At 43.9% G+C, this 27,997-nt stretch overlaps 3 protein-coding genes across 10 annotated transcripts; 2 read left to right on the top strand and 1 right to left on the bottom strand.

Annotated features, from left to right (window-relative positions):
• The first annotated feature begins 6 nt into the window (after positions 1 to 6).
• Positions 7 to 14,374, top strand: POLR3C (RNA polymerase III subunit C). Of its 3 annotated transcripts, none has more exons than XM_045816483.1 (15): positions 7 to 145; positions 1,201 to 1,367; positions 1,864 to 2,119; positions 2,230 to 2,415; positions 3,786 to 3,874; positions 7,491 to 7,595; positions 7,724 to 7,816; positions 9,355 to 9,435; positions 9,675 to 9,726; positions 10,067 to 10,127; positions 10,579 to 10,729; positions 11,476 to 11,577; positions 11,705 to 11,754; positions 12,182 to 12,331; positions 14,205 to 14,374. In XM_045816483.1, the coding sequence occupies exons 2-15, from the start codon at positions 1,221 to 1,223 to the stop codon at positions 14,284 to 14,286; spliced, it is 1,605 nt and encodes a 534-aa protein (XP_045672439.1). In that variant the 5' UTR covers positions 7 to 145; positions 1,201 to 1,220; the 3' UTR covers positions 14,287 to 14,374. The 3 variants fall into 3 exon arrangements, with proteins under 3 accessions (XP_045672439.1, XP_045672437.1, XP_045672440.1); XM_045816481.1 differs by having other exon boundaries at positions 11,473 to 11,577; XM_045816484.1 differs by lacking the exon at positions 12,182 to 12,331 and having other exon boundaries at positions 11,473 to 11,577.
• On the bottom strand, positions 10,134 to 27,906 carry PIAS3 (protein inhibitor of activated STAT 3). 4 transcript variants are annotated; one of them, XM_045816479.1, is made up of 14 exons: positions 27,050 to 27,178; positions 25,072 to 25,489; positions 24,828 to 24,912; positions 24,541 to 24,591; positions 24,283 to 24,373; positions 23,647 to 23,781; positions 23,351 to 23,456; positions 22,281 to 22,354; positions 21,993 to 22,153; positions 21,139 to 21,272; positions 20,890 to 21,058; positions 20,585 to 20,718; positions 20,364 to 20,401; positions 10,134 to 10,630 (listed from the first exon to the last, which is right to left on the bottom strand). In XM_045816479.1, the coding sequence occupies exons 1-14, from the start codon at positions 27,071 to 27,073 to the stop codon at positions 10,610 to 10,612; spliced, it is 1,641 nt and encodes a 546-aa protein (XP_045672435.1). In that variant the 5' UTR covers positions 27,074 to 27,178; the 3' UTR covers positions 10,134 to 10,609. The 4 variants fall into 4 exon arrangements, with proteins under 4 accessions (XP_045672435.1, XP_045672436.1, XP_045672433.1 ...); XM_045816480.1 differs by lacking the exons at positions 10,134 to 10,630; positions 27,050 to 27,178 and adding exons at positions 19,361 to 19,827; positions 27,750 to 27,906; XM_045816477.1 differs by lacking the exon at positions 10,134 to 10,630 and adding an exon at positions 19,361 to 19,827.
• On the top strand, positions 14,583 to 18,491 carry NUDT17 (nudix hydrolase 17). Of its 3 annotated transcripts, none has more exons than XM_045816487.1 (7): positions 14,583 to 16,106; positions 16,453 to 16,636; positions 16,865 to 16,890; positions 17,039 to 17,131; positions 17,401 to 17,499; positions 17,711 to 17,847; positions 18,167 to 18,491. In XM_045816487.1, exons 1-7 carry the CDS (start codon positions 15,822 to 15,824, stop codon positions 18,399 to 18,401), a joined length of 1,059 nt encoding a protein of 352 aa, XP_045672443.1. In that variant the 5' UTR covers positions 14,583 to 15,821; the 3' UTR covers positions 18,402 to 18,491. The 3 variants fall into 3 exon arrangements, with proteins under 3 accessions (XP_045672443.1, XP_045672442.1, XP_045672441.1); XM_045816486.1 differs by having other exon boundaries at positions 14,583 to 16,250; positions 18,245 to 18,491; XM_045816485.1 differs by having other exon boundaries at positions 14,583 to 16,250.
• Positions 27,907 to 27,997: the final 91 nt, after the last annotated feature.

The following is a 27,997-nucleotide window of genomic DNA, read 5'->3' as shown; positions in this document are numbered from 1 at the left end:
AGTGGTCTCTGGGTTTTTCTTTTCCGGGACCTCCTCGTCAGTAGTGCGAGAGAGGGCCGAGGCCTCCTTCTCTGCTCCGGCGGCTAGGAGGAACCGCTGGAACCCGTGGCGGGGAACTTCGCGGTTCAACTACAGTGATCCAGAGGTTAGTGGAAAACGCTGTCTGAACGGGGCAGCCCTGACTCTGGATCAGTGAACCCAGTCCCGAACTGGGAACCAGCGTGCAGGGAGTAAAGAGCTACAACCAAGCTCTTTGGAAGGCCTTTTTGAAAATGGTAGTGTCAGGGGATGCTTCTCTAAAGATGTGTGGATAAGATGCTGAAGCTGAGAAGCAAAGACTTGGCTTCTGAGGAATCGGGAGAAATAAAGGAACAAACCAATATTTGGTAGCACTTGTGATGACACAAAAAAACGCAAGTAATTATGTAGTATGATCTGTTTGTATCTACTTTGTCAAGAGGTAGAATTTTCAAGTCAAGAGGTAGAATTTTCAGAATTAGATACTGCAAACATCATACCTCATCTTCTATTTGAAACACCCTGTCGCGAAGCTTCCCTTTAACTATTAATTTCTTTTTCTGAGTTGCCATTCCTTTTATGGACTGGGAATGACCCTGCCTGTTCACTCCCAGTAGGCTGTGAAGTGGCCTTAATTCTTCCAAACAGTGAAGTGTAGGATTGAAAGTATGTGACAATGCAAAACCATCAACACCCAATCTTTAAAGAAAATTAGAGTCACACACAATCTTATAAAAATAAATGTAATGTATAGTCCAGTCTTTTTTATCCATACATTTTTTCTTAATTGAATTTTCCTCTACATTTTGCTTTGTAGCCCTCTTATTTAGTGAACAATTTTCTATGCTAAAACATTATACATAATTTTAAGTGTTGGAGTAGTATTCCATTGTATGGGTATACCATAATTTATTGAATTAATTCCTTACTGTTAGACATTAGGTTGTTTCCAGTATGTTAGTATTCTAAGGAGAACTACAGTGACATCTTTTTATTATTTTCTTAGAACAGAGTATCTAAAACAAAATTATTAAGTTGAAGATATGCAAAATATTAAGGCTTTTGATATATAATATCAAATCACCCTCTACACAGTACATGAATTTATACTTAGCCGTTCTACTCCCAACATAAAAGAAAAACTTCCCAATATACAGTGATTTTTTTTTAATTCCATTACAGCTCTGAGATTCCTTAGTACAATGACTCAAGCAGAAATTAAACTATGTTCTTTGTTGCTGCAAGAGCATTTTGGAGAGATTGTGGAAAAAATTGGAGTCCACCTAATCAGAACTGGCAGCCAGCCAATAAGAGTGATTGTCCATGACACAGGAACATCACTGGATCAGGTATGTTTGGATGATATAAGTTGCTTTTTTTTCATCAGTTTCTTTTACTTACCTTTGAAAGCCTGTTATAGGATCAGAACAGCATTATTTGTCGGGAAAGGATGAAACATAGACCCTAAGGTTCTGCTTCTCAAAGTGTTCCTGGCTCATCGTTGCTTTTAAGCAAATCTTTGATCTTCCTTTGCCATACTGCATTTTTCATAACAAGTCTATGAATTTCAGTACTACCTGTTAGGAATGAGAATAATAGAGGGAAAGTAAACCATACTTTGAAAGATAAAGGTCAGAGGAAATATGAGCATCATAGCAAGGAATCTTCCTGATTTCTTCCATTGATGTGTGATTCTTATTAGCTCTTCCAATGGAAGGAGGAAAGTAGCACAGAGATTCTTATCCGGCCATCTCCTGATGCTTAGTAAACTGTTGGGCAAAAATTACCAACAATAATAAGCTGTGTCTTCAGATCTTTTCTCTCTTTCTTTTGGGTTTTATTTAGGTAAAAAAAGCCCTTTGTGTCCTCATCCAACATAACCTGGTGATATATCAAGTGCACAGACGTGGTATAGTGGAATATGAAGCCCAGTGCAGCCGGGTGTTGCGAATGCTCAGGTATCCCCGTTACATCTATACTGCCAAAACACTGTACAATGACACTGGAGAGCTGATTGTTGAGGAGTTGCTGTTGAATGGCAAAATGACAATGTCAGCTCTTGTGAAGAAAGTGGCAGACCGACTCACAGAAACTATGGAGGGTTAGTACTGTATCAATAGCTATTAGCAAAAGCATAAATTGGCTGGCTGCAGAAGCGGACCCTCAGCTATCTTAGGCCATCTCACCTGCCTCTTTTCTCCTGTGGTACAGATGGCAAGACCATGGACTATGCTGAGGTATCATGCACATTTGTGCGACTAGCGGACACACACTTTGTGCAGCGTTGCCCATTGGTGCATGCCACTGAGAATTCAGACCCTGGGCCACCGCCACCTGCCCCTACTCTTGTCATCAATGAAAAGGACATGTTCCTGGTTCCTAAACTGAGCTTGATAGGTAAGGAATTTTGACCCCCATAACTGATTTTCCCTAATTGTGGATTCTTCCTCAGTGATTGTTACATGAATAAATCAATGGAGCAGTTACCAAGTATTTACTCTGTGCGAGATACTACGGTGTAAGATACGAAAAACCTTTATTGTCTTTGCATTTATGGGGCTTAAGGCTAATATAGGAGACTTACATTAATTAAATAACCACATAGGCAAATAACTAACAAACTGTGATAAACACTATGAAGGAAAAGTGTGAGGTGTTTTGAAAATATGTAACAGGACTATAGTTATCTGGGGATTTGGGACAAATGCTTCTTTAGGAAAGTAGTGTTTGACCTAAAATTTGAAGCAGAGGTAGGTAGGAGCCAACCAGAGAGGTAAGATATAAAGGGATGCAAAGAATAAGTATTTTTGACGAAAGGAATAGTATGTAATGAGAAAAAAATAAGAGTATTTGAGAAAGTGAAAGAAGGTCAGTTAAAGCATGTTGAAAAAAGGAAAGAGAGCCTTGAGAGTAAGGCCAGGGAGATAGGTAGGGCCTAGATCATGCAAGACCTCATACAGTATCTGTTCTTTATCCTAAGAGCAGAGGAAAACCACTAATGGATTTTAAGCAGCAAAGTGACATAATCTAATTTGCATTTTTAAAGATTTGTCTATGTGCAGAAAGGATGGGGCAAGAGTAAATGTAGACAAACCATTGAAAAATTAGTTGTAGAAGTAGTGAGGGAGATAGGTATCAAGAATGACTTCTATGTGTCTGATTTGCATATGTGGGAGGATGATGTTGCCATTCAATGTAAAAGGAAGCATTAGAGCAGATCTTTCCTCCTTTTCTTTTGGGTCTTAAAAAAAGATGACACTTTGGCCCTGGCTGGTATAGCTCAGTGGATTGAGCTCTGGCTGCAAATGAAAGTGTTGCCCGTTCAATCCCCAGTCAGAGCACATGCCTGGGTTGTGGGCCAGGTCCCTGGTACCGGGCATGCAAGAGGTAACCACACATTGATATTTCTCTATTTCTCTTCCCCTCTCTCTAAAAATGAATAAATAAAAATCCTTTAAAAAAATGACACTTTATGTCCTCATTCAACATATCAACAGCAGCTTCTCAACAATTAGCTCTCCAGTTGTCATTGTACAATTGAACAGGAGTAGTTTGAGAGATTAAGGGTATTTCTTTTTAACATGTTGAATTTCAAATAACTTCATCATTTACGTGACTTTCTTGTAGGTACTCCATCTCCTGAGCAACTCTAACCTAGAGGCAGCTACAGAAGTCCTTGGAATAGGGACACATCTGCTCTTATGCTTGATCATTTCCTGTCTTCATATGAGATACAGCCCAACTATTCCAACTGTTTTATTTGGCAGGGAAAGGTAAAAGGAGGAGATCGTCAGAGGATGATGCTACTGGGGAGCCCAAGGCCAAGAGACCAAAACATACCACAGATAACAAAGAGGTAATGGGGCTTTTGGATGAGGAGTCCTCACCCTGAGGCATGCCAGAAGAAGCACTAAGATAAGCCCCAAGAGACTTTAAAGATTCCTGGGTTGAGAAATATAGTATATAGTAGGATTATGAACTTCATTAAATATTAGCCAGCAATAGATTAATGAAGAGTGAGTGAACTCCATTGCTGATTCCCTTCTGAGGCTTAACTTACTTCACTCACTGGACAAAGGTAGCAGCTTATGCAAAAAAGGGGGAGCAGCCTACAAAAAGTTTGTTATTCAGAATAGCTGGGACACAGAGACCCATGAGAGCCAGTGGTAAGAAATGCATCTAGAAAGCTATATGTAAGCCTCAGCTTTTATCTTCAAATGCCTTTTCAATGTCTCTATAAAGATGTCTAATAAGCATCTCAAATTCAGTATAGTCAAAACAGAATAATTGCTTTCCTCCAACCCAAATATCTGCTCTCTCAGCTTTCCTCATTTTAGTAAAGGACACCACCTACAGGACACCGCCATTTGCTTAAGCCAAAATCCTAGGAACCATCCAGTTCCCCAGTATAACTTGTCAGCCCATTTTCCAAAATTACCTGAACTCCAATTCTTTCTCACCATTTCCACTGCTATCATCCTAGTCCAAACCACTACCATCTCTAGTCAAAACTTTGCCAACGCTCTCCTACATGGCCTCTTCCTGCATTCATACCTATTAAAAGCCAAAATGAGTTTCTAAGATTTTCCCTTTAATCCCAACATGTCACTGATTTAGAATCCTTTAATAGCTTCCCATTACTCTTAGAAGAAATACAAGTCTTAACTATGGATTATTAAGCCTTACATGACCTGCTAGGGACAAGGCTCTCCAACCTCAGCATTTCACAACCTTCCTCTTGCTCACTGTGTTCCAACTTTCTTTCCATTTCTCAAACATGTCAAACTCACCCTGGCTGGGTAGCTTAGTTGGATAGCACCATCCCCATACACCAAAGTTGCAGGTTTGACCCCCCCTCCCCCCCCAGTCAGGGTATATACAGGAATCAGCCAGTGAACGCATAAATAAGTGGAATAACACATTGATCTTTCTCTTTCTTTCTCTCTCTCTTTCAATTAATTTTTTTTAAGGTAAAAAAGCATGTCAAACTCTTTGCAGTCTTCAGGCTTTGCCTTTAGTAATTCTTCAACTTCAAATGCTTTTCCCACAGATCTTCATATAGTTGCCTCTTTTTAATCATACTTTCTTACAGTTCATGCATCATTGTCTACCCTCTTCCTGAGTCACTACCACATTTTTCCATTTCATATTCATAGCCTTTATAAGTAACTGAAATTATTTTTTACTTGTGTACTCCGTTTGTTTTTGTACTCTCAGTAGGCTATACATTCCTCAAGTATCTTGACCCTGGCACCTGGAATACAAGCAGGACATCAATAAATATTGCTTGATTGACTAAGAGGTGTATTGACTGTATCCTGAAGGCCAGGGGAACTACTAATGAATTTTAAGCAGGGGAATAAAATGGCTAGATTTGTATTTTAGAAAGATTACTATAGTAGAGTGGTTCATAACTTGTGTAACTCCTTGGATGGATTTCAAAGAGTCCACTGGAATTTATGCATGTGCATTTTTCTGTGAAGTACTTCATAATTCAAGGGAGTTGTGACCCCAAAAAAGTTAAAAACAAAACAAAACACTGCTCTCTGAGTAATGGGAGAATGATGCAAAGGGAACAAGATTAAAAGTAGAAAACCTAGTTACCATTTTTATAGCATCCACTATATTAAAAAAGAAAAAATGAAAACCAGTTAGGAGGCTATCATAGTAATCAATGTGAGCCATAATTAAAGCCTGAAATAAGGTAATGCCAGTCAAGATAAAGAAAAATATATATTTGATAAATAAAAAGACTAGATAGAACTTGGTAATTGGATGGTATATGAGGGAGAGCAAGGGGTTAGTGATGATAAGTTTCTAGCTTAAGAAATTGGGTTGGTTATAGTATAGTTAGCTGAAAACTTAGAAAAAGAACAGTTTTGGGGAACGGGTGCAAATGTCAAAATAGGCAGTTGAGTTTATGCATCTGGGACGTGATGGAGAGTTCTAGAATTAGTAGATTGAGGTAGTTAAAACCTCAAGAACACGTAAAATCACCTAAGCACAATACATAGAGTAAAAAAAAAAAAAAAATGACTGTGGACAGAACCCTGAGGAACATCAGTATAGGTGGCATCTGGAAAAGGAATCTGTGCAGATTGAGGAAGAGTAGTCAGAATGGTTACGAGGAGCACCAGTAAAGAATGGTGTCATAGGCCCTGGCTAGCATGGCTCAGATGGTTGGAGTCATCCTGTAAACAAAGTTCTCAGGTTCAATAATGGGTCAGGGCACATGCCTAGATTGTAGGTTCCATCCCCCAGTTGGGGCATGTATGAGAGGCAACTGATCGATGTTTCTCTCTCACATCAGTGTTTTTCTCCCTTTCTCCCTCCTTTCCCCTCTTTCTAAAGTAAATTTTTTAAGAAATTAAAATTAGGAAATGAAAAAAAAAAAGAATGGTGTCATAAAATCCCAGGGCCACACAGTTAGGAAGGAAAAAAATGTCCAGCCATGTTATATGTTTCAGAAAGATCAAAGAAGATCAGAACTGGAAAGTATTCTTTGAACTTAGCAACAAGGAGGTCCTCAGGGACCTTGGCATTTCATCCAGTACGGTGCTGGAAATGGGTTGAATACATCTGTGAAAGGGGATACGGCTGAGATGGTCAGCTCTTTGAAAACCTTGGCTATGACAAAAATGAAAATGAGAAAAGACACAGTGTTGAAGAAGAATTATTTTAGAGTATAGATTTGAATAAGGTAAAGGCTGATGGGAAAAAGACAGTAAAGAAAGAGAAGCTGAAGATTGAGAGAAGAGGGAAAACTGAGTTGAGTCCCTGAGAATGCTCAAGAGGGTAAAATCTAGCATACCAGTATGGGAATTAACCTTAGGTAAAAGGAGAAACATTTTTTTCACTGTGATAAAAGTGAAATTAAAAAAGAAAGGTAGAGTTCTGGCTGGAGTAGCTCAATGGATTGAGCACTGGCCTGTGTACCAAAGGGTTGCTGGTTCAATTCCCTGTCAGGGGACATGCCTGGGTTGTGGGCCAGGTCCACAGTAGGGGACACTTAAGAGGCAACCACACATTGATGTTTCTCTCCCTCTCTCCATCCATTTCCCTATCTCTAAAAATAAATATATAAAATGTATATAAAAATGTCTTTAAAAAGAAGAAATGTGGAGATATGTGCACAAAGTTGAATGAGTTCTGGCCTAATGGCTTCTGTTTTCTCTCTGAAATAAGATGCAAGGTCATCTGCTGAGAGTGGTAAGGGTGGGGTAAGTGAGAAATCTGAGGATACTGGAGAAGAGTAAAAATATAAGTGGAGAGAAAAAGGTTGGAGGTGGGCTTAGAGAATCTGGTCTGAGACTGAATTTATTGAGGCACTAGTCCACCTGACTGGATGATTTTTCTGCAACCAGTTTATTGCTACTGTATGGGAAAAGAAATGGTGACTAGTTCAATCCAAGCTCCCCACCAGAAAATTCTTCACTGCATCTAGATGTTTCTAATCCTGTCTTCCTCCTCAGCCCATTCCAGATGATGGAATTTATTGGCAGGCAAACCTTGACAGATTCCATCAGCATTTCCGAGACCAAGCCATTGTCAGCGCAGTTGCTAACAGGATGGACCAGGTGATATCTATGTGGGTGGAACAGTGACCATCAGGGACATTCTTATTTGCCAGATGTAGCCATGGATATTTAGCCAGAACCAGCAGAGAGGAATGAATTCTGAATTCCAGTTCCCTTTTCAAATACAGACCAGCAGCGAGATTGTGAGGACCATGCTTCGGATGAGTGAGGTTACCACTCCCTCTAGCGCCCCCTTCACCCAGCCATTGTCTTCCAATGAGGTGAGTTTGATGTACTACTATTCTGACAGATTCTTGGATATTACAACATACAGCCTAGAATTAGGTTCAGCTTGGAGCCTTAAAAGAAAGAGTCTTTGTTGTTTAAGGTGAGATGGAGATTACCTTCAGGTAGTAGGTACTAAAATATTTGGTGTCTTGGATCCAGCCTATAAAAATTTAAACCATTCTATTAGTCATAGTACAAACTATTCCCATTCTAAAAATGCATTATTTGGCTCCTTATATTTGTTTTTTTTTCCCAATATATTAATTTTGCACATTTTAAATGTTTTATTACATCTGTTTCTTAAAATGTTAATATTTAATGTTTCTAATATGTTTACTTATATTCTATTACTATCATAATCATACTTTTCCATATAAAATATATTTAGTAAACTTTTATATTGTTTATATAAAAATTTTTAATTCATATAACAAAAAATTAAAGTTTTTTTTCTGATGATAAAAATAATTACATGATCTATATTCAAACAGCATAGACATGTTAATTTTTAAAAAGTTGTAGTTCCACCCTGGCCAGTATGGCTCGGTTGGTTGGAGTATTATCCCATGAACTGAAAGGTTGCAGGTTCAGTTACCGGTCAGGTCACATACCTAGGTTGCAGGTTGGATCCCCCTGGTCAGGGTGCATATGAGAGACAACCAATCAATGTTTCTCTCTCTCTAAAAGTCCTCAGGTAAGGATTAAAAAATAAAAGTTGTAGCTCCCCAAACTTTCAGGAATGCTGAATATGTTCTATATCTTATTGTGGATGGTACTTAAATGGTTGTATACAATCTTCAACACTCATCAAATTAAATCCTGAAGACCTGTGCTTCTATATATGTAACATACCTCAATTTAAATACATACAGGGTCTGGCACAAATAATGCCCCGCCCTTTTATTACAAAATCTTTTATTATAAAATCATAAGCATATAATTTTGTAACATAGCAATATCACACACAAGCACACCATATGACATTTTAGGTTCAAATTAAAACTAAATTATTACACCCATATTGTTGCCTTACCAACCACACTGAAGCAGGCATTACTTCTGCTAGACCCTATATATAGTTTTGCATAATTCCAACCTCAGAGATCTTTGTTAATAGTTTGATATGTATCTTTATTCAGACCTTTTTTTATGTATCTCACATATATGTAGGTATATGTATATATATTTTAACCAAAAAATAATGGATTATACTCTATCTACTGTTCTAAACTTACATTTTCCACATGCCAGTATGATATAAACCTTCTTTTCACATCAGTTATAGATCTGTCTTATTCTTTATAATGGCTATATCATATTCCACTTAATGACTATGTTGTTCTTTATTTTAATCCATTTCATCTATTATTGGATATTTGCATTGTTTCTAGATTTTCACTGTTACAAACAATGCTGCTGTAGTTTTAGATATTTTTATACTGTGGTATCTAAAATGAAAACACCTTTATTTTAGTGATGTCAGCAGTTCTGTTCCCAAACCCATTTTCCTTGTCTCTTTTTGTTCCCATAGATCTTCAGATCCCTACCTGTTGGCTATAACATCTCTAAGCAAGTTCTTGATCAGTATCTCACTCTGCTGGCAGATGATCCAGTAAGTCTATTTTTTTTGTTGTTGTTTGTCTCTTTTTTCTGTTATGTTTATGATTTATTTCTACCACTGATACTTGGTATCATTCTCTTATAGCCTCATTCTCTACATAGCCAACTGAGACAATAAGAGGGTTACCGTCTACAAACTCTTGGCCAGATTAGCTCCTTTACAAACAGAACCACTGGATTTTCCATTCAGTTAACACACACTCTCTCTCTCTCTCTCTCTCTTTTTAATAGCTAGAGTTTGTTGGAAAGTCTGGCGACAGTGGTGGAGGAATGTATATCATCAGTATCCTTACCAGTGATTACCCTACAGTTAAGCATCCAGACTGTGAAAGAAAGTGGTGACATAGGAAAGAAAGGATTTGATAATATTTAGTACACTAAATAACTAACACATTGATGATAAAGAAGTAAAAAGGACTTTTAATTAACCAGATTTTTGTTAAGCTAAATCCTGATTTGAACACCATAGTTAATTAAGGTTTAGAAGTACTTATTTACCATAAATGTGATCAATGTAAAAAACAAATAACATTTAAATTCTAAATTAGAGACTTAGGAATAAAACTAAGATCACAATGATCAGGCCAAAACATTATTGAGTAACCTTAATCCTCTACATAAAGACCTGCATAAGGCTCTCGGATCCCTAGCCACAGCCAGTCTGGAGTCCGTTGTACAGGAGAGGTAAGAGGGTCACCCTGTTTGGGGTTTGGGTCAGACACTTCCTTTCCATGCCCCATTTGAACAAGTGATGTAATCATTATGTAAGCAACCAGCATAGGCATACCTTGGCATATCTTGCTGCATTTTTCCACTCAACTGCTTTGGATACCATCTATTACTACTCTTCACCCTAAGTATCCTCCTGCTTAATTCCCAATGGTACCAATTAACCAGCCTTCCTAAAGCTTTAATTTACCAGGGCATGAACTGAGGTGCTCAGGTGTCAGCAGTTGGTGACTACCTTATGATTAACAACACCATCATCAACCTGTGGAGTTGTGAAAGAATTCTCTGATTGCTGTTCTTCTCTGGTCCTGGCTCCACACATGCAAACAGCAACCACCATCTGTGACTAGGAGCTAAAGCTGATATATATGTTGACATGACATTTGCTTTCTTCATTCCTTTCCAGATTTGGGTCTCGCTGTGCCAGAATATTTCGTCTAGTTTTGCAAAAGAAACACCTGGAACAGAAGCAGGTAGAAGACTTTGCAATGATTCCAGCAAAGGAGGCAAAGGATATGCTTTATAAGATGCTCTCAGAAAATTTCATATCACTCCAGGTAACCAATAATGTAATAATCATCAACCAACAGAACTGGACTAGAGTGAGAGAAACTCCTGAGGGAAGCACCTGAACCCCAAGCAAATTCTGTATCCAGCTCTGAGACAGAAAAAAAAAAAAAGATTAATAAAGACACAGCAAGCACTTGAAAGATAATTGTGGAGCTTTAATTGGCCAAGTAGAAAAGAAGCACAGCCAAGAAATCACCCCTCCCTTTTTCTTCAGCTCCTCGTCTCTGTGATTTGCCGTTTCCTTGAACCTTAAGTTTATTATCAATGAAATCTATCAACAACATCTAGTGAGTTCTTACTATGTTCAGAGCCATGTAATAGGCCCTATAAGGAGGTAAAATGGATTTTGGAGTTAGAGTCATAACTCTGCCTCTTACCTACTTACAGTAAGCAAATTACCCACCCTAATTTTCCCATCTATAAAATGGTGATGGATGATGGTAATAAAAAAATGTGGTTTGTGGTAAAGATCAAATATAATCTACATGGCACAAAAAAAATTGCTCAGTAAATGTTAGTTGCCTTCTCTTCTCCACTCAGGTTGTTTATAGTCAAATGGAAAAAAACGGCAGCCCAGTTCTCCTTGTGTCTGATTATGCCATAAACACAGATGCTAAATGACTGGGGGAAAGGGAAGAAGAGAGTATAGTAATGTCAGCTGGGACAAATGTTTACTTTGCCAGTTCTGAAGAACAGTATAATTTCTCTGATTTTTCTTTCTATGGACAAGCAGGAAATTCCCAAAACACCAGACCATGCCCCTTCCAGGACTTTTTATTTATATACTGTGAACATCCTGTCAGCTGCCCGAATGTTGCTGCACAGGTGCTACAAGGTAACTCCTCTGGACCTTTTCTGTATTCCCTCCACACAGACTAGTCTTACTCTCAGGCCTCCTTTAGCCATTTTACCTGAGCTACTTAAATGGAACTATGTGCATTTTTTGTCTTCTCTCTCCTTAGAGCATAGCCAACTTGATAGAAAGGAGGCAATTTGAAACCAAAGAGAACAAGTAAGTAGCATTTTAGTTTAGTAATTATACTTTTTTCAAGGTCAAAGGCTTGAGGAGAAATATCCTATAGAAATAGAAACCAGTAGAGACAATAACCAGTTAAGTTGTATTGAATTGTTGGCTTAGGTTGGTATAAATAATGCATTAGCCTATACTTTTCTAATATACTCCCAGTGAAATAATTTTGTATATTAAATTAATGAGAAATGTACAAACCATCACCAAACTTAAAGTGCAAATGAGAGACAATAAGAGTTTTAGGAATGAAGTCGTATTTCTAATTAAGTTTCTAGAAAACATCCTTGGAGGGTGACATTATCCACTTTGACCAGGAATGCACTAAAGGGGGAGTTATGCCCCAGGGCTAATGAGTAAAAAGAATCTCCACAGCTAGGGAACAAGCCTCAGAGTTGTGTTTGTCTGACAGGCGTCTCCTAGAAAAGTCTCAGAGGGTAGAAGCCATCATTGCATCTATGCAAGCTACAGGTGCAGAGGCAGCACAGCTACAGGAAATAGAGGAGATGATCACAGCCCCCGAACGCCAACAGCTAGAGACTCTAAAACATAATGTCAACAAGTAAGCACCATACACTTCAAACTTATGTTTCAAAATACCTTCAAGACAAATACACCTCTGCAAGTTAATACAACCAAACCTAAACTATCTTCTTTTAAGCTCAGTTAACAGAATTTAATCCACCTATTTCCCTAAGCTGAAAACTCTGAAGACATCCTCAGCTTCTTCTCCCTCACCACACACTCCTGTTCACCAAAGTTGTGATTTTACTTCAGTAATGTATCTCAAATCTGGCCTTTCTTTCTTTTTCTTTTTTTTAAGATTTTATTTATTTTTAGAGAGAGGGGAAGGGAGGGAGAAAGAGAAACATCAACCTGTGGTTGCCTCTCACGTGTCCCCCACTGGGGACCTGGCCTGCAACCCAGGCATGTGCCCTGAGTAGGAGTCAAACTGTCTACCCTTTGGTTTGCAGCCCACACTCAATCCACTGAACTATACCAGCCAGGGCTCATATCTGGCCTTTCATCTTGGCCCCTATGCAGGCCTTCATAACCTCTTTCCTAGGTCTTCACAATCGCCATCACTACCCCTCCTCACCCCCTGCCAACCATCTCTTACAAGCTCTCAAAGTTATTATCTTTAAAATGATTATCACTCTCCTACTTTAAATGCTTTATAAATTCCTGTTTATAATATAAAGACCAGCCTCCTTGGTGTGACATTCAGGACCTTTTACAATTCATAACTGCCTATCTCTCCATTTTCACTTCCTTTTACTTTTTACCATTTGCCTTAATAGGTATTGTTTTGAATCTATAGATTACTTTGGGGAGTGTTGCCATCTTAACAATATTAAATTTTCCAACCCATGAACATGGGACATCTTGCCTTTTATTTGTCTTTAATATCTCAATGATGTTTTGTCATTTTCCATGTTCAGGTCTTGTACTTCCTTTGTTAAATTTATTCTTAAGTATTTTATGTTTTGATGCTATTTTAGCATTTTCTTTATTTCATTTTTTACTTAATTGACAGTGTATAGGAATAAAACTAATTTTGTGTTTTGATTTTATATCCTGCAACTTTTAAGAATTTATTGACTCGCCCTGGCTGGTAAAGCTCAGTGGATTGAGCATGGGCCTGCAAACTATGGGTTGCCAGTTCAATTCTCAGTCCAGGGCACATGCCTGGGTTGCTGGCCAGGTCCTCAGTGTGGGACGTATGAGAGGCAACCACACATTGATATTTCTCTCCCTCTTTATCCCCTCCTCCTCTCTCTAAAAAGAAATAAAATCTTAAAAAAAAAAGAATTTGTTGACTTGTTTGTTTGGTTTTTTTTGCAGATCCTTTGAGATTTTTCTATATATAGGATCATATCAATCTGAATGTCTTTTACTTTTTTTTAACTAATTGCCCTCACTAGAACCTACAGTAAAAGGTTGAATGAAAGTGAAAAACAGACATCTTTGTTTTATTCCTGATCTTAAGATAAAGCTTTCAGTTTTTCACCATTAAATATGATACTAGCTGTGAGGTTTTTATAGATGGCTTCAATCATGTTGAGAAAGCTCTCTTCTATTCCTAATCACTACACACTTAGTGTCAGCCACTCTCAGCTTCTATTTTAAAACACTCTAGATCATTTTATACCTCGGCCTTTACATGTGCTATTGCTTCTTCTGGTTGTAAGTTAAGACTTTAACTTCTTGTAGGACAAAAGCTATATCTTTTGAATTCTTGGCAATTTCCACAGTGTCTGGCATTTAAGAGATGCCCAGTAAATGGGAGAATGATCTATTGGTTCTCCTGCTTTCTACCAGTGACTCTCAAGGATAACTAGGCTTTTCTCCATGGCCACACCCAGCCCCATCTCTAATCATAAATATGCTAATAAATGTTCAGTCTGAGAAGATGCTTTCACCTTTTCACTCAGGTTGGATGCCAGTGAGATCCAGGTGGATGAAACTATCTTCTTGCTGGAGTCATACATAGAGAGCACCATGAAGAGACAATGACCCTGAAAAAGAGTCTTCCTCAAAAATCTGGAGGGATTGGAAGGAAAAATAAAGGAGGTGCCTGGATGCAGTCTTTGCAGTGGGATAAGTTTCAGATTTTTGTACTGAAATCCTTCATCCCCATATCCTAGAATACACCAGAAAGTGTGAGACATTTTTTTTAAAGTTTGCTGATCCTTCTTTGACCCATCACTACATTCCTCCTTGGCAGGAGAAATTTAAAATCAACTATAGTAACCATCTGTCAGATCCATCAGTTCCCACCAAGAAGTCGGCTCATCCTGTGTTACAATATCCTTGGAAGTGGAAGAAATTTCTTCGCAATTCCATTTTCCAAAAGCTATACCTGTTCTCTATTTTGTTAGAAATGTAATCTTTTTTAAAAGATTTTATTTATTTTTAGAGAGATGGGAAGAGGGGGAAGAGAGGGAAAGAAACATCAATGCGTGGTTGCCTCTCGGTGCCCCACACTGGGGACCTGGCCTGCACCCCAGGCATGTGCCCTAGACCGGGAATAGAACTGGCAACCCTTTGGTTCACAGGCCCGCATTCAGTTCTCTGAGCCATGCTAGCTAGGGCTATTTTGTTACAGTGTAATCTTAAACACATGCATGCATATACATACAATGTAGAGAATATGAAAGACTACCACCAAGTAGGGGAAAAAGCTATTTTCAGCACTAGTAAGTGCATCGGCCCAAGCAATCACTCTAGAATCTATGGGTAGAAGCCACGTTTGCCAGCTCCAGGCTGAAATTGTGTATGTAAAACATTTCATAAAGCCTAGCATATGGTAAGTACTCAATAAATTGTTGCCTTCCTCTTCTCCATAGTTCCTTAAGAGTGACAATTCTAAGCTTGCTTTCTCAGTACCATGATTAATATAGTCTATGTAACTTGTCATAGCAGCCTCAGTTCACCTGAAGCAGTTAAGTGTTTTATCTCTAGTTTCCTCTTACCAATGTTGGTTCTAGTTAATTAAACATCTGAGTGCCAATTAATTGCTAGTCATTATCCTAGGTATAACATACAAAGATAAATGAGATGGCTGCTCATCATTTACTGAGCACATATTATACACCCAGTACTAGGCCATACCTTAGGGATACAAAGATGACTACACATTGTGCATACAGACTAGTGGGAGGAGACAAGTACAAAGAAGTATGGGGGGGGGGCATATAATGGAAAGTATCATGTACAGAGAGACCATTTAGAAAGTGTCACTTGATCTGTAGTTTGAAAAATGAGGATTTGCCAGATGGAAGGGGACAGGGATCCCAGAGAGAAGCAGAGTGGTTTTAGGGGGAATTGCAAATAGGATATAACTAGAAAAAAAGGCATATGAATCCTGTTAGATTTGAGGCGAAGTAAAGGGTAGGTGTCAAAAATGTTCCCTGCGTATCTAATTAGGAGACAGGTGTAATTAATTTGACGCGATCCCTGCTGTAACAAGTGCACAGAGCATTGTGGAAGGGTGCTTATAGTTCAGCCCGAGGCCGTTGGGGGGCAGGGAACATGAGAATCCAGAAATCATGTGGTCTGGGGATCATTGTCCTAAAGATGGGAAGAAAAGAGGAGCTGACGGTTTAGAGGTGGTCTTTTTTTTGTCATTTATTAATATTACACTGATGATTCATCCCCAAATGTTATGCCTAAATTTCCCGGGGACGTTGGGGAAGTCTGCCTTCCTTTCAACCCCGCGGACCCAGGGGAGGCGCCGTGGGCCACCAGAGGGCGCCAACCAAGACGCAACGAATTACAGCCACATCATGGCCGCGGCGCGAGTGCGGCTGCTTCTTTCCGGGCGCCGGGAGTCGGTGAGCTTCGCGCAGAGTGTGTGTGGCCTGTTAGGCGCCGGGGCAGGGCTTGGGCCATGGCTCACATACTGTAACTTGCAGCGAGGACAGCTCCTCCTTTCAGACAGGCCATTCCTGGGCGCCTCGGCCAGGCTTCCGCTCCAGGTTAGGACTCCAGCGGTGGGGAGTGATGGAAGGGCTGTAGGTATGGCCTGGGCCTTGGACCCGTTGAGAGCTACCTGGGAGGTCTGGGACCCGGGCTATCGCCCCGCCTTAGCCTCCTCCCCCAACCTGCACGGTTATCGCCCAATTTTCAAAGGCTCCACCCCACTGCTACAACTTTAACCAAGGGATTCCCTCCTGCCAGCGACCCCCTTTCTGCCCTTTTGCGGCCCTGAACCAGCAACCCATGCCTCCGGAAACCAAGCTGCCCAAGAATCGAGGTGTGGATCTGGGTGTGGCAATCATCCTGCAGTCCAGCGACAAGACTGTCTTGTTGACCCGAAGGACACGCACCCTCAGAGTATCCCCCAACCTCTGGGTACCCCCAGGTGAGCACCCTAAGGTCAAGGCCCCGAGTCCTGGGAAAAAAACTTGCTCTTCACTCAACATGCCATTACCAGTTTCAGAAATACAGTAGGCACAGAGATGTGGTCTCTTCCCTAATCACAGGAGGCTGCAACTGCGTCTGTGCCCACTAGAGGGGGCAATGTAAATAGTGAGTGGTGGCCCCTGGCCAAGAATACCACCATTCACTGTTGGACTCACTGTTGTTGCAGGTGGGCACGTGGAACTTGATGAAGAGGTAGCTAGCTATTCAGCTGACCCAACCTGCACCCTGTCCTGAACCCAAAGACCTATCTGGGACCACCCTGGGTGTGGCCTGAGAAAGGGATAAACCAAGGACTTGGAGGTTTAGGCACTGGCTCTCTGACTCAACCTCTTTCTGCCAGCTGCTGGACGGAGGGCTTCGAGAGCTTTGTGAGGAGACCAGACTACAGCTGCCCCAGGGCCAGTTCTCTTGGGTCCCTCTGGGGTTATGGGAGGTGAGACAGGGACCTGGGAGAGGCCCCTCCCTATTTAACCAAGAACCCTCAACTTGTACCCCACTAAGTCCCATAAACAGTTTTTCCTGTTTCAGCCACAGGAAAAATAATGGAGAGTGGGTGGTTTGGAGTTCCCAACCCCTCAGTCCTCACCTGTGTCTGTCCTGTACCATCCCTACCCTCTACCATCTCTATCCTCCACTTCCTTGGCTATATTTAGAGTCTCAGAAAGAAACAGGAAGTTCTCATTTTTGCCATTTTCTTCTTAGTCTGCCTACCCTCCTAGGCTGAGCTGGGGTCTCCCCAAATACCATCACATCATTGTCTATATACTCGTGGTCTCCCAGGAGTCACAGCAGCAGCTGCAGGTAGGGTTGGCAGTGGGGGGAGGATATGGGGGCACAGAAGACCCAGACTGGTTTTGACTATGACTACGGTGGGGGAGGGGGAAAGTCAGAGAAATCCATTAGCCTTGACTCCTACCCCAAGTTTCTCTCCATTCCACCTGTGGGTAGATTGTGATCAGAACAGGCTTTGTGAGACAAGCCATTATAAAGGAATCAACATGTCTGGCCCCAGGCACGGATCCAACCAAATCCAAGTGAGGTGAGCGCCTATATATGGCTGGACACAGATGTAGCAGCTGCAGTGGCTGCCACAGAGGATGGGACAGAGACACCCAGACATCTCTCCCAGGACCTACCACCCTCTGTCCTGTAAGTAAAAGCTTTTCCCTGACCCTGCAGGCACACCAACACATACACATTGAGAAGTTCAGCTTCTCTCTCTCAGTAGGAGGGGTGATTTGTGTGGTGGGAGTTTTAAGTGGTGAATCGGTCAACTAATTGAAGAGAGCACTTGAGATCAAAGATACTGTACATCAAATTCCAAGGGTTCCTGCTCTGAATGGCTAGCCTTTCTAAAGACCTGGGTTTGTGTCCTACTCTGCCATAGGGGCAAGTCATTAACCCTCCTTGAACCTATTTTCTTTCTGTAAAATGAGGTTAACACCCACCCACCCTTTTCCTATGATAGTTGGAAGGATTATGACAATGGATATGAAAGTGGGCTAAGCCACAAGGCACAGCCTAGACAGGAGCTATCATTATGTAGTGCGGTGGAACTAGAGGAGGATGGAAGAGCTCGACCTCTGGCCTTGCCCATGTCCACACTGCTGCAGACAACCCCAACCACCGCAGAAGTCAAAGAAAGGGTCAGCACTGGGACGAAGTTTGCCCTCAGGCTCTGGCTGCAACATTTGTGCAGATAAGGGTGAAGAAGGGCAGGAGGGCTCCACACGGTTGGGCTAAATGTATTAGTGCTTTTGTGGGCACTTGGGGAGGGGGTAAGAAGAAACTAATGCTCTTGGAAGTCCTCAGTGTGGCACCTCTACCATGTGAAACTTGAGCTCATTTGGATCCTGAGCCTTAAAAAGGACTCCTTCCCCACAAACCAGGGATCTGGAAAGCCAGTGCATAATCCCCTCTCCAGTCTACCTGTATGACACAGAAGATTCACAACCTTTATTGTGGCTAAGAACTTTGCTACAACTTTGGGAATAAAAAGTAAAATTACAACAGAGGTTCTAGGCCCTGGAGGAGCCTGAAAAAAAGAGATTGGGGAGAGCAGAAGGGTCATCCCACCTCCCAGGAAAGGTGCAGAATGAGCCAGACCTCACCACAGGGCAATGGGCCTTTTGAAGCTCCAACCCTGGGCTGGTCAGCATAAGAAACATTGTGAGCTTAATATATAAATAGAGAGGGCCCCAGGCAATAGGCCAGGCCCTGCTCCTAAACCCCTGGGAATCAAGGCTAAGGCCTATCTCCACCTCAGGCATGCCGGGAAGTAGGAAGCAGGGGAAGTCATCTTTGGATGTATTTTGGTTTTCCTTGTTTAAGTAAAAAATCTGCAAACCAAAATAGAGTTCTTTGTCCATGAGTCTATCTCAGTTTCTCCGCTTGTCTGTTTGACCAAAGAGAACAGAATGGACATGAAGAAACAATGACTATGGGGAAGGAACTAAGCCATGGGTTTGGGAAGTGGGAAGAGAGGGCATCTGGGGGGTCAACAGAAGGGCCCCTTTCCCACAAGGCTATAGATAGTCAAAGATGAGAGTTCAGCCCTTTCCCCAACTCATACCACATCCCATTTGCCTACCACTGCCTAAGTTAACGTACCCAAAGGAACATGCCAGCCATCTAAAAAACATTTCAAAAAATAGAACCCAAATGTCCTTCAAAAGAGGTTAAATATTAACCCTTTGGGTGCTGGCCCTGTCAGACAGAGATGACACCAAAAACAAGTGTCCATGAATGTCTTTCCAGCCTTTGGCCAAAGCCTCTAAGGGTTCAAAAGTGGCCAGGGATCTAGACTCCAGAGCATACTTGTTCAGCACTGGGAGACAGTGAAGGTTCCACAATCCAGGGAACTCAGTCCAAGGAAATGATGTCCGACCGACAGCCAGTCAAAGAGGGACCTGAGGGCAGGGGCCCTCCATGCCCCTCCCTCAAGGCCCCCCCAGGAGCCACAATGCTACTGATACGGCCAGGAGGGGATGCTGGAGTAGTGCTGCGGTGAGAGCTCCCCAATGTGGGGGTTAGTGGGCCCAGGAAGTGAGAAGGGGTCCCTCGATACTGGAAGAAATGGCCAAGGGCATCCTGTTCATCTAGCGAGGTGATGACGGAAGGACCATAGTGCTGGGAGGAATCAAGGGCAAAGTTTAAGATTTTATCCTTTACCTGCTCCCCCCCCCCATCACTCATATCAGAAATATCATACGTGATAAATAAACCCCTCTGGACCCCAGGTATTCTCTGAGAAGGAGAGCCTCTCTCTGATTCCCTGCTTCCCTATGCCCTACCCTGATTCCCTGTCTTGAGACAGCCCCTCCACCTTGCTAGTTTCTTGGCCTTGTAGGTATCCAAATATATGGAATGTCCTGTTGCAACAGGCATGGTGCTCAAGTACACATGGGCATGGAGGGTGAGCGGGCAAGGGGTAGAACTACACTAAAATCTCTGGAGACAGAACAGTAACAGGGATCGAGGAAGACATAGCTGAAAATCTGAGGAAGTACTAGTAGGGCCTCAGAGGGAAATAAACTGCCTTCACCAACCCCTCACAGAGAAATAGATTTAGATCTCCAGGGGAAATAAGAGAGGGAGGGTGCCCATTAGTGTCCAGAAGGAATCTTCAGAGATCTGAGATCTTCGTAAGAAAAGGGATCACTTACCTGAGTTTCAGTGTGAAGGAAAGAAAATAAATCTAAACCTGGTAAGAAAAAAATTAAAATCAACCTCCTGTCTGACCCCTTTACCACCAAAAACAGAAAATTTCCTTGGATTGTGGCCCTTTGCAAAGAGAGCCAGAAAGCTTTGAAAAGGAGCTGGGGCATGATCTGATTCTGGGAAGGACATGGCAGTTTAGGGTCCCGTTTTACAGTCAGTGTCCTACCTTGGATGTCTGCCCCCAATGGGAAGGCAGGTGGGTATTCATGGAGTGGGAGACTGGACAGGAAATCTCCACCCAATGTGCCCACAGCAGGGCTCCGTAGCACTGAAGATGGCTGGTGACCAGATGTCAGGACTCTGTGAGGAGAGACAAGGAACTGGGGCAGCCAGCAAACAAACCACAGATGCCCTCACCCAGCTCAGCCTCCCAAGTCCCCTCTATGCACCAGGCTTTGCCCTGGGACCAGAAAGCTTTCCTGACTTTTTCCTCTGTCCCTTCTGTTATAGAGTCAGCCTATTTCCTCATACCCTTTGCTTCCAGGTAGGGCCAGGATGGCAGCTGAGGTGACAGGACAGTGCTTCTTGGTTGGGGGTAGGTCCTCCTCATCTGATGAGCTTTCTATTGTCAGGTCAATAACTTCAACCTTCTTCTTATTCTCTGGTGGATTGCCCTCTTGGACTGGGCTGTACTGGAGGCCTGTGGGTGGTAAGAATACTGTGTCTCAGAGAAGAGGCCATTCAAGACTTAGCTCAGCTCGGAGACAAGGGATCACTCACCATCCAGCCCATACCCTGGCGGGGGGCAAACCTCAGATGCCTCCTTCTTGGGTTTCATTGGGCACCAGGATCCATCTTCCATGAACTGGATCTCATCACAATCCGAGCAGGACTTAAGAATATCCATGAATAGACTGGAGGAAGGGAGAGAAGGGAATTTATGGGGCTGAGACAGTAGCCAGGTTTCATCTGTAAAATAGGGATATTATCCATCCTACTGAACTGAGCTGTTGTTAGAATCAAGTACAGTATATAAAAGAGCTTTGCAAACTTTAATACTAAGCTTTAAAATAAATATATTCTAAGCACATATTTCATGTAATACTAGGGACAAAATAAGGAGCGGAGATAGAGAACTCCAAAAACCACCTTAAAAAGGGCACTGGGAACAAGGACCATAATGAATGTTCTGGAAGGGGATTAGGACTACCTAGATCAGCATATTCAAGCCCTCAAAAGAACTTTATTGCTATGCTCAGTGAGAGGCCAGGCAGTTATAAGCAATATTACTAGTTCGATATAGTAGTTTTGCCACTTATTAACCATGTAACTTCAGGCAAAATACTCAATCTCCCTAGGCCTCAGTTTCCTCACTTGTGATAACAGCAATATCTATGTCAGAGTTATGAGGACTCAGATAAGGCATGCAAAGCGCTCAACACCATGCCTAGTATATAGTAGACTTATACTAGTCCTCAGTGTTGGAAATATTATTAAAGGGGTTAGAGTACACACATATATGTATATATACACACTCACATATATACATATATCTATACACACATACACATATGAGAGAGAAGAAACTAGTGGCTGTCCTAGGTAAGAGAAAGCAGAATGCAGAAAGGTCCTACCCATCAATGATAAGAGATTCATAAGGAGCCTTCTTGTCACACACAGGACATGTCCACGTTGGCTTCTTCTCATTCATCTGTAGATACAGGGCAGCATCGAAGCTCTGCAGGTGGGCGCAGGTGAGAGCACGACAAGGGACAGTCAGGCGCATCTTTCCTAGCTGAGGAGAGATGAGTTCTCTGGTCAGAATCCTCATGTCCCAGAAAGCCGCACACTAGTATGCCTGAACCCCCTCTGAGTCCAGAAGTTTAACCCAACCCTCCTCCCCACTTCTCCCCTGTACTCACCGGGCACATGAGTGACACCCGGAGACTTGTAGTGGCCACCTCACTGTCGGGGTCAGCAGTCAGTTTCTCCTTGACTGAAACAGAAGTGAAGCCAGAGAAATAGAGTCAGCAAGGCTGGAGAGGAAGCCTGGGAGGTGGTGAGGCCAGAAGCAGATAGCTTGGGGAGGGGGGGGGCGGTGGCCAGTGGGCTGTCACATGGGGGTAGTCTGGGATCTGAATTATGAAGGCCAGGTAGGTGAGTGGGTGGGTGAGATTTCCCCATCTCCGAAGATACTTAAATATAGCTTTGTGACACTTTGGCACAGATGACCTAGAAGGAATTAAAGCATCACAAGAGGGCACCAGCTGGTGTGGCTCAGTTGGTTGGGCATCTTCCCACAAACAAAAAGGTTGCCAGTTCATCCCTGGCTCATGTGGTTCAGTGGACTGAGCACCAGCCTGCGAACTAAAAGGTCACCAGTTCAATTCCCAGTCAGGGCACATGACTGGGTTGTGGGCCAGGTCCCCAGTGTGGAGCATGCATGAGAGGCAACCACATATTGATGTCTCTCTCCCTCCCTGCCCCTCTTGAAAAATAAATAAAATCTTTTAAAAATTAAGGGGAAAAAGGTTGCTAGTTTGATTCACAGTCAGGGTACATGTAGGTTCAGTCCCCAGTGGGGGCCCATATAGAAGGCAACCAATTGCTATTTCTCTCTCACATTGGTGTTTGTCTCTCTCTTTCTTCCTTCTCTTTTCTCTAAAAATAAAAATTGTTAAAAAACTTTAAAAAAAGCATCACGAGAGGGTTGGAGTAGATGATCCTTAAGATTCTTTCCAGACCAAAGAACCTATATTCCAGTAGAGCCAGAGTTAGGGTGTGGGAGGAGTAAAGCAGATGTATATAATTGGGAATACAAGGTCCGATTCTTCAACCACTAAGACCAGTAAGGGGTATAAGGCGAAGACTGAGGTTAATGTGAGAGGTGAGGTAAACTGTCAGGGTATGGATTTGTACGCTAAAAAGGCTAGAGGGCCAGGAAGACTTAGACCCAGATCAGAGTGGGGAAGAGGGATAGGATGCTACTCACTCAGTGCTCGGGAGTGATCTGGGTTCCTGATGCCCTTTGCTCTGAGTTTTTGTAGAAGGGTCCCTGCAGTCAACTGCCTCACCAGGTACACAGACAATGAGTAATTCTACTTGGAGGTAGAGGGAGACAATTAGCCTCTGCTTTGCACACCTGCCCCCCACCCTTTGTCCCATGAGGACCAAGGCAGAGAAACCCATGAAGAGGAAGAAGTTTCCCAAACTCAAAACACTTGGGTGATTCCTCCTCATTCCCTGCATTGCAGGCTTCTCCATCCTCCCTGACACAGCCATGCTCACCCGTCCAAACTCAGACGACCAGTTGACCACGATGGTGTTGGGAACAGTCGCTGAGAGTCGAGCCAGGGGTGTGATGTTGATGGGGCGGCTGGGCCTCTTGGGTTCAGCCCCATTCTTGGTAGGGGGAAGGTAACCCTGGGGAAGGGAGGGACTGGTCAAGACATCTTGTCTCAGGTTACTCACTCCCTGGAGGGAAGGCCAGCTTACTGATCAAGGACATGGGGGCCTATTCAGTGACTCAAAAAACTGGAGCACTATTATTGTCTATGGGGTTCATTCCTGGGGGTAAAAGAGCTTATTCATTGACCAATGAAATAGGAACCCACTCACTGAATCCTGGAGGAGGAAGAATAGGGATGTCACACTTGGTCCAACTCTCAGTTCTGGATTCATCACTTCTAAGAAGCCTTTCCTGAACATTTGGGTTGAACTAATATCACTCCTCTGGGTTCTGACAGAACCCTTGTTCAGTCCTGTCTTAGTACTCTCTCAATTATATTGATTCAATCAGGAAACTGAGCACATACTATGTACCAGGCACTGTGCTAAGCACGTCTCTTTCATAATAGGGTTTTTTAGTTAACATGTAGGAACTTAAACAGAAGGGGTTGCTGCCAGAAAAAGAAAAGTATTTACCGGCAGGGGACACAGTTTCCCATTGACCTTGACAAAGAGGTTGGGAGGGAAATAGTCCTCCTGGGGGCAGCTGGTCTCACAGAGACAGAACCTAGGAAGAGATGAGAGAAGATAAAAGGATGGGGGCAGTTTCTTGGGCTGAACCCCTCAGCATTCAATAGCGGTAGGAGGGATATCTCCTAGGGGTATCTGTCATTCTCGTATTTCATTCCCACCCCTGAAGGAAGGCTGACAGGGAGGAAGGGAAAATCAACTCACCTTAGCTGTACCTGTATGGTATAATCACATTTGGCCCCTGGTAGAACCTCTCTGTCAGGGAGGGGGAGGGAGAGGTGTCAGTATGTGGCCCTCCCGGAGGGCAGGGGTGAACAGACAGAAACATAGAAAATTAGATGTCCAGGGGATAGCAAAGACATTTGAGAGAATGAAGAGACAACACAGGTGCAGGAGGATGGATAGGAAGGAGAACAGGGCAAAAGAGAAGAAAGAGCCGAGTCCAGAGGTCACCAACCCTGGAATGAGGCAAGAGGACCGAAGAGATGTACCTGGATGTGAGAATCTGCTGAACTTGCTGGGGTGTGAGCGCGAAAGTAAAGTGCGCTTCCTCAAACCTCTGGCTAGAGGTGGATGCTGAGAACACAAAGAGGTAGTTAATCCCAAGCCCATGCACAGGCAGCCACAGAAGTTACCCCCATCCCAGGCTGATGATCCCACAGGACTCAAGACTTCGAAAGGCTTGGGAAACAGGCATGGAGTCCAGGAAGACTGAAGGACCACAAAGAGCCATACCAAGGGTGGTGGGCCGGATGAGCTCCCCGTAGACTTCATAGAAGGGCAATGGTTTCATGGTGACATCAGGATGCACAGGCTGGGGCAGAGGGGGGTGCATGTCCACTTCCCGCTTGGGGCCCAGCAGGGTACCAGGGGCCAAGAGGACTGGGGGGATGGGAGCTAGAGAACCAGGGGAGCCTACAGGAGGGGTTCCAGGGGGCAAAGAGAGTAGGGAGAGATCAGAGGCCCCAAGTGTCTTCCGGGGGAAGCGTCGGCGGTAAAGTTCTTTGATTTTCATCTGGACACTGGGGGCACAGCTGGACTTTAGGAGGTGCAGGGCCTTGGCCAGGAGCTCGTGCTTCCGTCCACTTTTGTTCCGGCCAGCAAAGCCAAGGAGCACCTGGAGCTCAGACACCCGGAAACTCATCACCATGTGCTGTAGAGAACAGAGAAATTTGAGAATACTATTTCACATAGGCCTGTCCTGCCAAGGACACTGAAGCTGAGTTACTGGATGGGCAATGCTTCTTTCCAGCACTGATCACAAAGATGCTTTCCAGCTAGTAGTATACTGCCAGACAGTCAACCTGGCCAAAGGGATATCTCAGTCTCACTTTAGCAACCCTCAGGTAAACCTCACCACTACCCACAGAGCTTAAGCAACCCTATCTCCCCATGCCTGGAAGTTGATCAAATTAGAGCAGGGTACAGCCAGCAAGCCATCCTCAGGCACACCTCTTAGCCCACTACAGCCTCCTATGTCCACACCCCTGCAGCCTGAACTCTACTATAAGCTGCTTATTTCCTCTCCTGCTCTTTCTCAGACTCTCAGGCCCATCCCAGCCTCCTGGGAAGAGGGTAGGAGACAGGGAAACGAATGGGTAGAAGAGATTTCAGGCCAGACAGCCCACAGGGAAGAAAAGGGATAGATGGCTGGAGGATTGTGTCCCATTGCCCTCACCTCCCAACACCTCAGTCCACCTCAGCTATTTTCCCCAACCTTCTGAAGCTTTTGTGGCCAGGGTTTTCAGGTCAGATTCAATGCTTTTAACTCCCCCAAATCCTTTTCTCAGAGTCATTTATATAAACACCCTTCCATCAGTCCTACTTATCTGAGAGGGAAACAAGACCAAAACTTAGGGCAAAGTGTTTAACAGTGAATCCCTTCTGTGAATCTCTAGCAGACCCTGACTTGGGCAGGTCTTGCTAGCTCTCCACATTCTTCCCCTCATAGGAGGCTTTATGGCTTTAGGCCCTTTTTGAGGTGATGAAAAACCTGCTCATCTGCTTTTCTGCCCATCCTTATTTCCTCTGTCTTGTCTTTATTTCCCTACTAGCTTCGTCAAGAACTTGCATCTTTCTATCCCATAGTTTCACAGCCCTAGGTCTCTGCCCAAAGATACCGACTCACAGAAGCAGGACTTTCCCATCTTCAAAGGGGCTCCAGGCTACCTCTGCCCCACCCCTGGATCTAGAGCCCACACAGCCCCGCCCCCTAGACCTCAGCCGCCCACTGGTCCTTCCCAAGGTTCAGATCCCAATAGCACCCTCAAAGCCTCCACCTTTCAGCTGCACTTCCCAGAAAAGCCTCTAGTACGTCAGCCCCCCAGTACTATTCTCTACATCTACCCCTACCGTCGCATCTCTTGGCCTTGATAAACTCGCCCTCTACGCCTCTACAGCAGCTCTTCCCTCTGGTCCTTATCACTACCTCTGCGTCTACTACCAAATCCGACTTTTACCCCGCGTCCCCGCCCCCTGAGCTTCGGCCCCCACGAGGCAATTCCCCCTCGGCCCCACCCCTCCATCTGCCCAGCGGGCCCCGCCCCCGGAGCCTCGCCGCAGCCCCTTTGCCCACAGCCACTTCTCTCCCATCTCTAGCAGCCGGTCTCCGCCACGTCTCCACCCCAACCTTCAGGACCCAGTCTCAGTCGCTCCCCTGACTCGGCGGACCACCAGGCTCTGTCCAGATAGGAATGGGGGAGGGGACCAGTACCTTTAATTCGCCCAGCTCCGCCATCTTGAGACATCGCAAGCGAGAGAGCCCGAGCTCAAGCTCAGGCCCAGGGACCAACGCACAACTCACCACCCCGGAGCTGGCCGCAAATTGCCGCCTGCTCCGCCCCGTCCGGCCCCTACACCTCCCCTAGCAGGCCCCGCCCGCCTGCCTGCCCGCGGGGCTCCCAACATACTTTAACCTTGGCCCCTCCCACCACTTTGGACTCAGCTCCGCAAGTCTTTGGCTGGGATTTGAGACGGGTGGGCTCGGAGGAAGTGTGCTCCTAGAAAGATCGCGGGGTCCCCTGGGGTTAAGGAGAGAGGAGGCGAGCCAGAGGTGCCTACAAGAGGGGGGTTTTGCCACGTCGGAGTGAGGAAGGGATGAGCTATTAGGAAGCCAAAGAGACTTGAAATACGGAAGGGAAGTACCGTGAACTGCTTAATCTGAGAGAAATGGGGGAGGGGGAAGCGAAGTTCCCTCTCCAAGTTTTACCATCTCGGGAAATGGGTGAGATCCAATCCATTTTAGTCATAAATAGTTCATTTCAAGATGGCTATTCTCAATCCTTCATATCTCTACCCACCCCCCACCCTACCCCCGCCCCAAACCACCACCACCAACTACAATATAGCTCCTGGTCCCACCGTAGAACTACATCTTGGCAGCAGAAAAGTTTGGTACGGAGAGCACAACTTACCAGCACGGTTGCCTGAGACAGGAGAAGGCGCTCAGAGGATGGGCTGGGGAAGTGGGAGAAGGGGCCTGGCAAGGCTCCATCAAGACTACACAGCTGTTGGTCAGTGCCGCAGCTCCACCCGGGCAAGAATTCTGTCCAGCCAGGCACTGGAATTGGAGCCGCCCCCTTCTGGGTGAGCCCGCCAGGACCTAGATGAGGGGATAGGTGGAGCCTGGGGCAGGAGAGGGAGGGACTCAGTCAAGGCTCTG

Source organism: Phyllostomus hastatus, unplaced genomic scaffold, assembly GCF_019186645.2.
Source record: "Phyllostomus hastatus isolate PE091 unplaced genomic scaffold, TTU_PhHast_1.1 phas_scaffold_216, whole genome shotgun sequence".
In the NCBI taxonomy this organism is placed as follows: domain Eukaryota; kingdom Metazoa; phylum Chordata; class Mammalia; order Chiroptera; family Phyllostomidae; genus Phyllostomus; species Phyllostomus hastatus.
This window is presented reverse-complemented; position numbering and strand designations above follow the sequence as displayed.

Coding starts and splice junctions, on each gene's coding strand:
- NUDT17 (XM_045816485.1), top strand. CDS start 15,822: ATGTGGTCTGGGGATCATTGTCCTAAAGATGGGAAGAAAAGAGGAGCT. Junction 16,251..16,452: donor CGGCCAGGCTTCCGCTCCAG/GTTAGGACTCCA, acceptor CCCTCCTGCCAG/CGACCCCCTTTCTGCCCTTT. Junction 17,848..18,166: donor GACCTACCACCCTCTGTCCT/GTAAGTAAAAGC, acceptor TTCCTATGATAG/TTGGAAGGATTATGACAATG.
- POLR3C (XM_045816481.1), top strand. CDS start 1,221: ATGACTCAAGCAGAAATTAAACTATGTTCTTTGTTGCTGCAAGAGCAT. Junction 2,416..3,785: donor TCCTAAACTGAGCTTGATAG/GTAAGGAATTTT, acceptor TTTATTTGGCAG/GGAAAGGTAAAAGGAGGAGA. Junction 3,875..7,490: donor ATACCACAGATAACAAAGAG/GTAATGGGGCTT, acceptor CTTCCTCCTCAG/CCCATTCCAGATGATGGAAT.
- PIAS3 (XM_045816477.1), bottom strand. CDS start 27,073: ATGGCGGAGCTGGGCGAATTAAAG. Junction 25,490..27,049: donor CGGAGCTGGGCGAATTAAAG/GTACTGGTCCCC, acceptor TGTTCTCTACAG/CACATGGTGATGAGTTTCCG. Junction 22,154..22,280: donor GGGTGTCACTCATGTGCCCG/GTGAGTACAGGG, acceptor ATCTCTCCTCAG/CTAGGAAAGATGCGCCTGAC.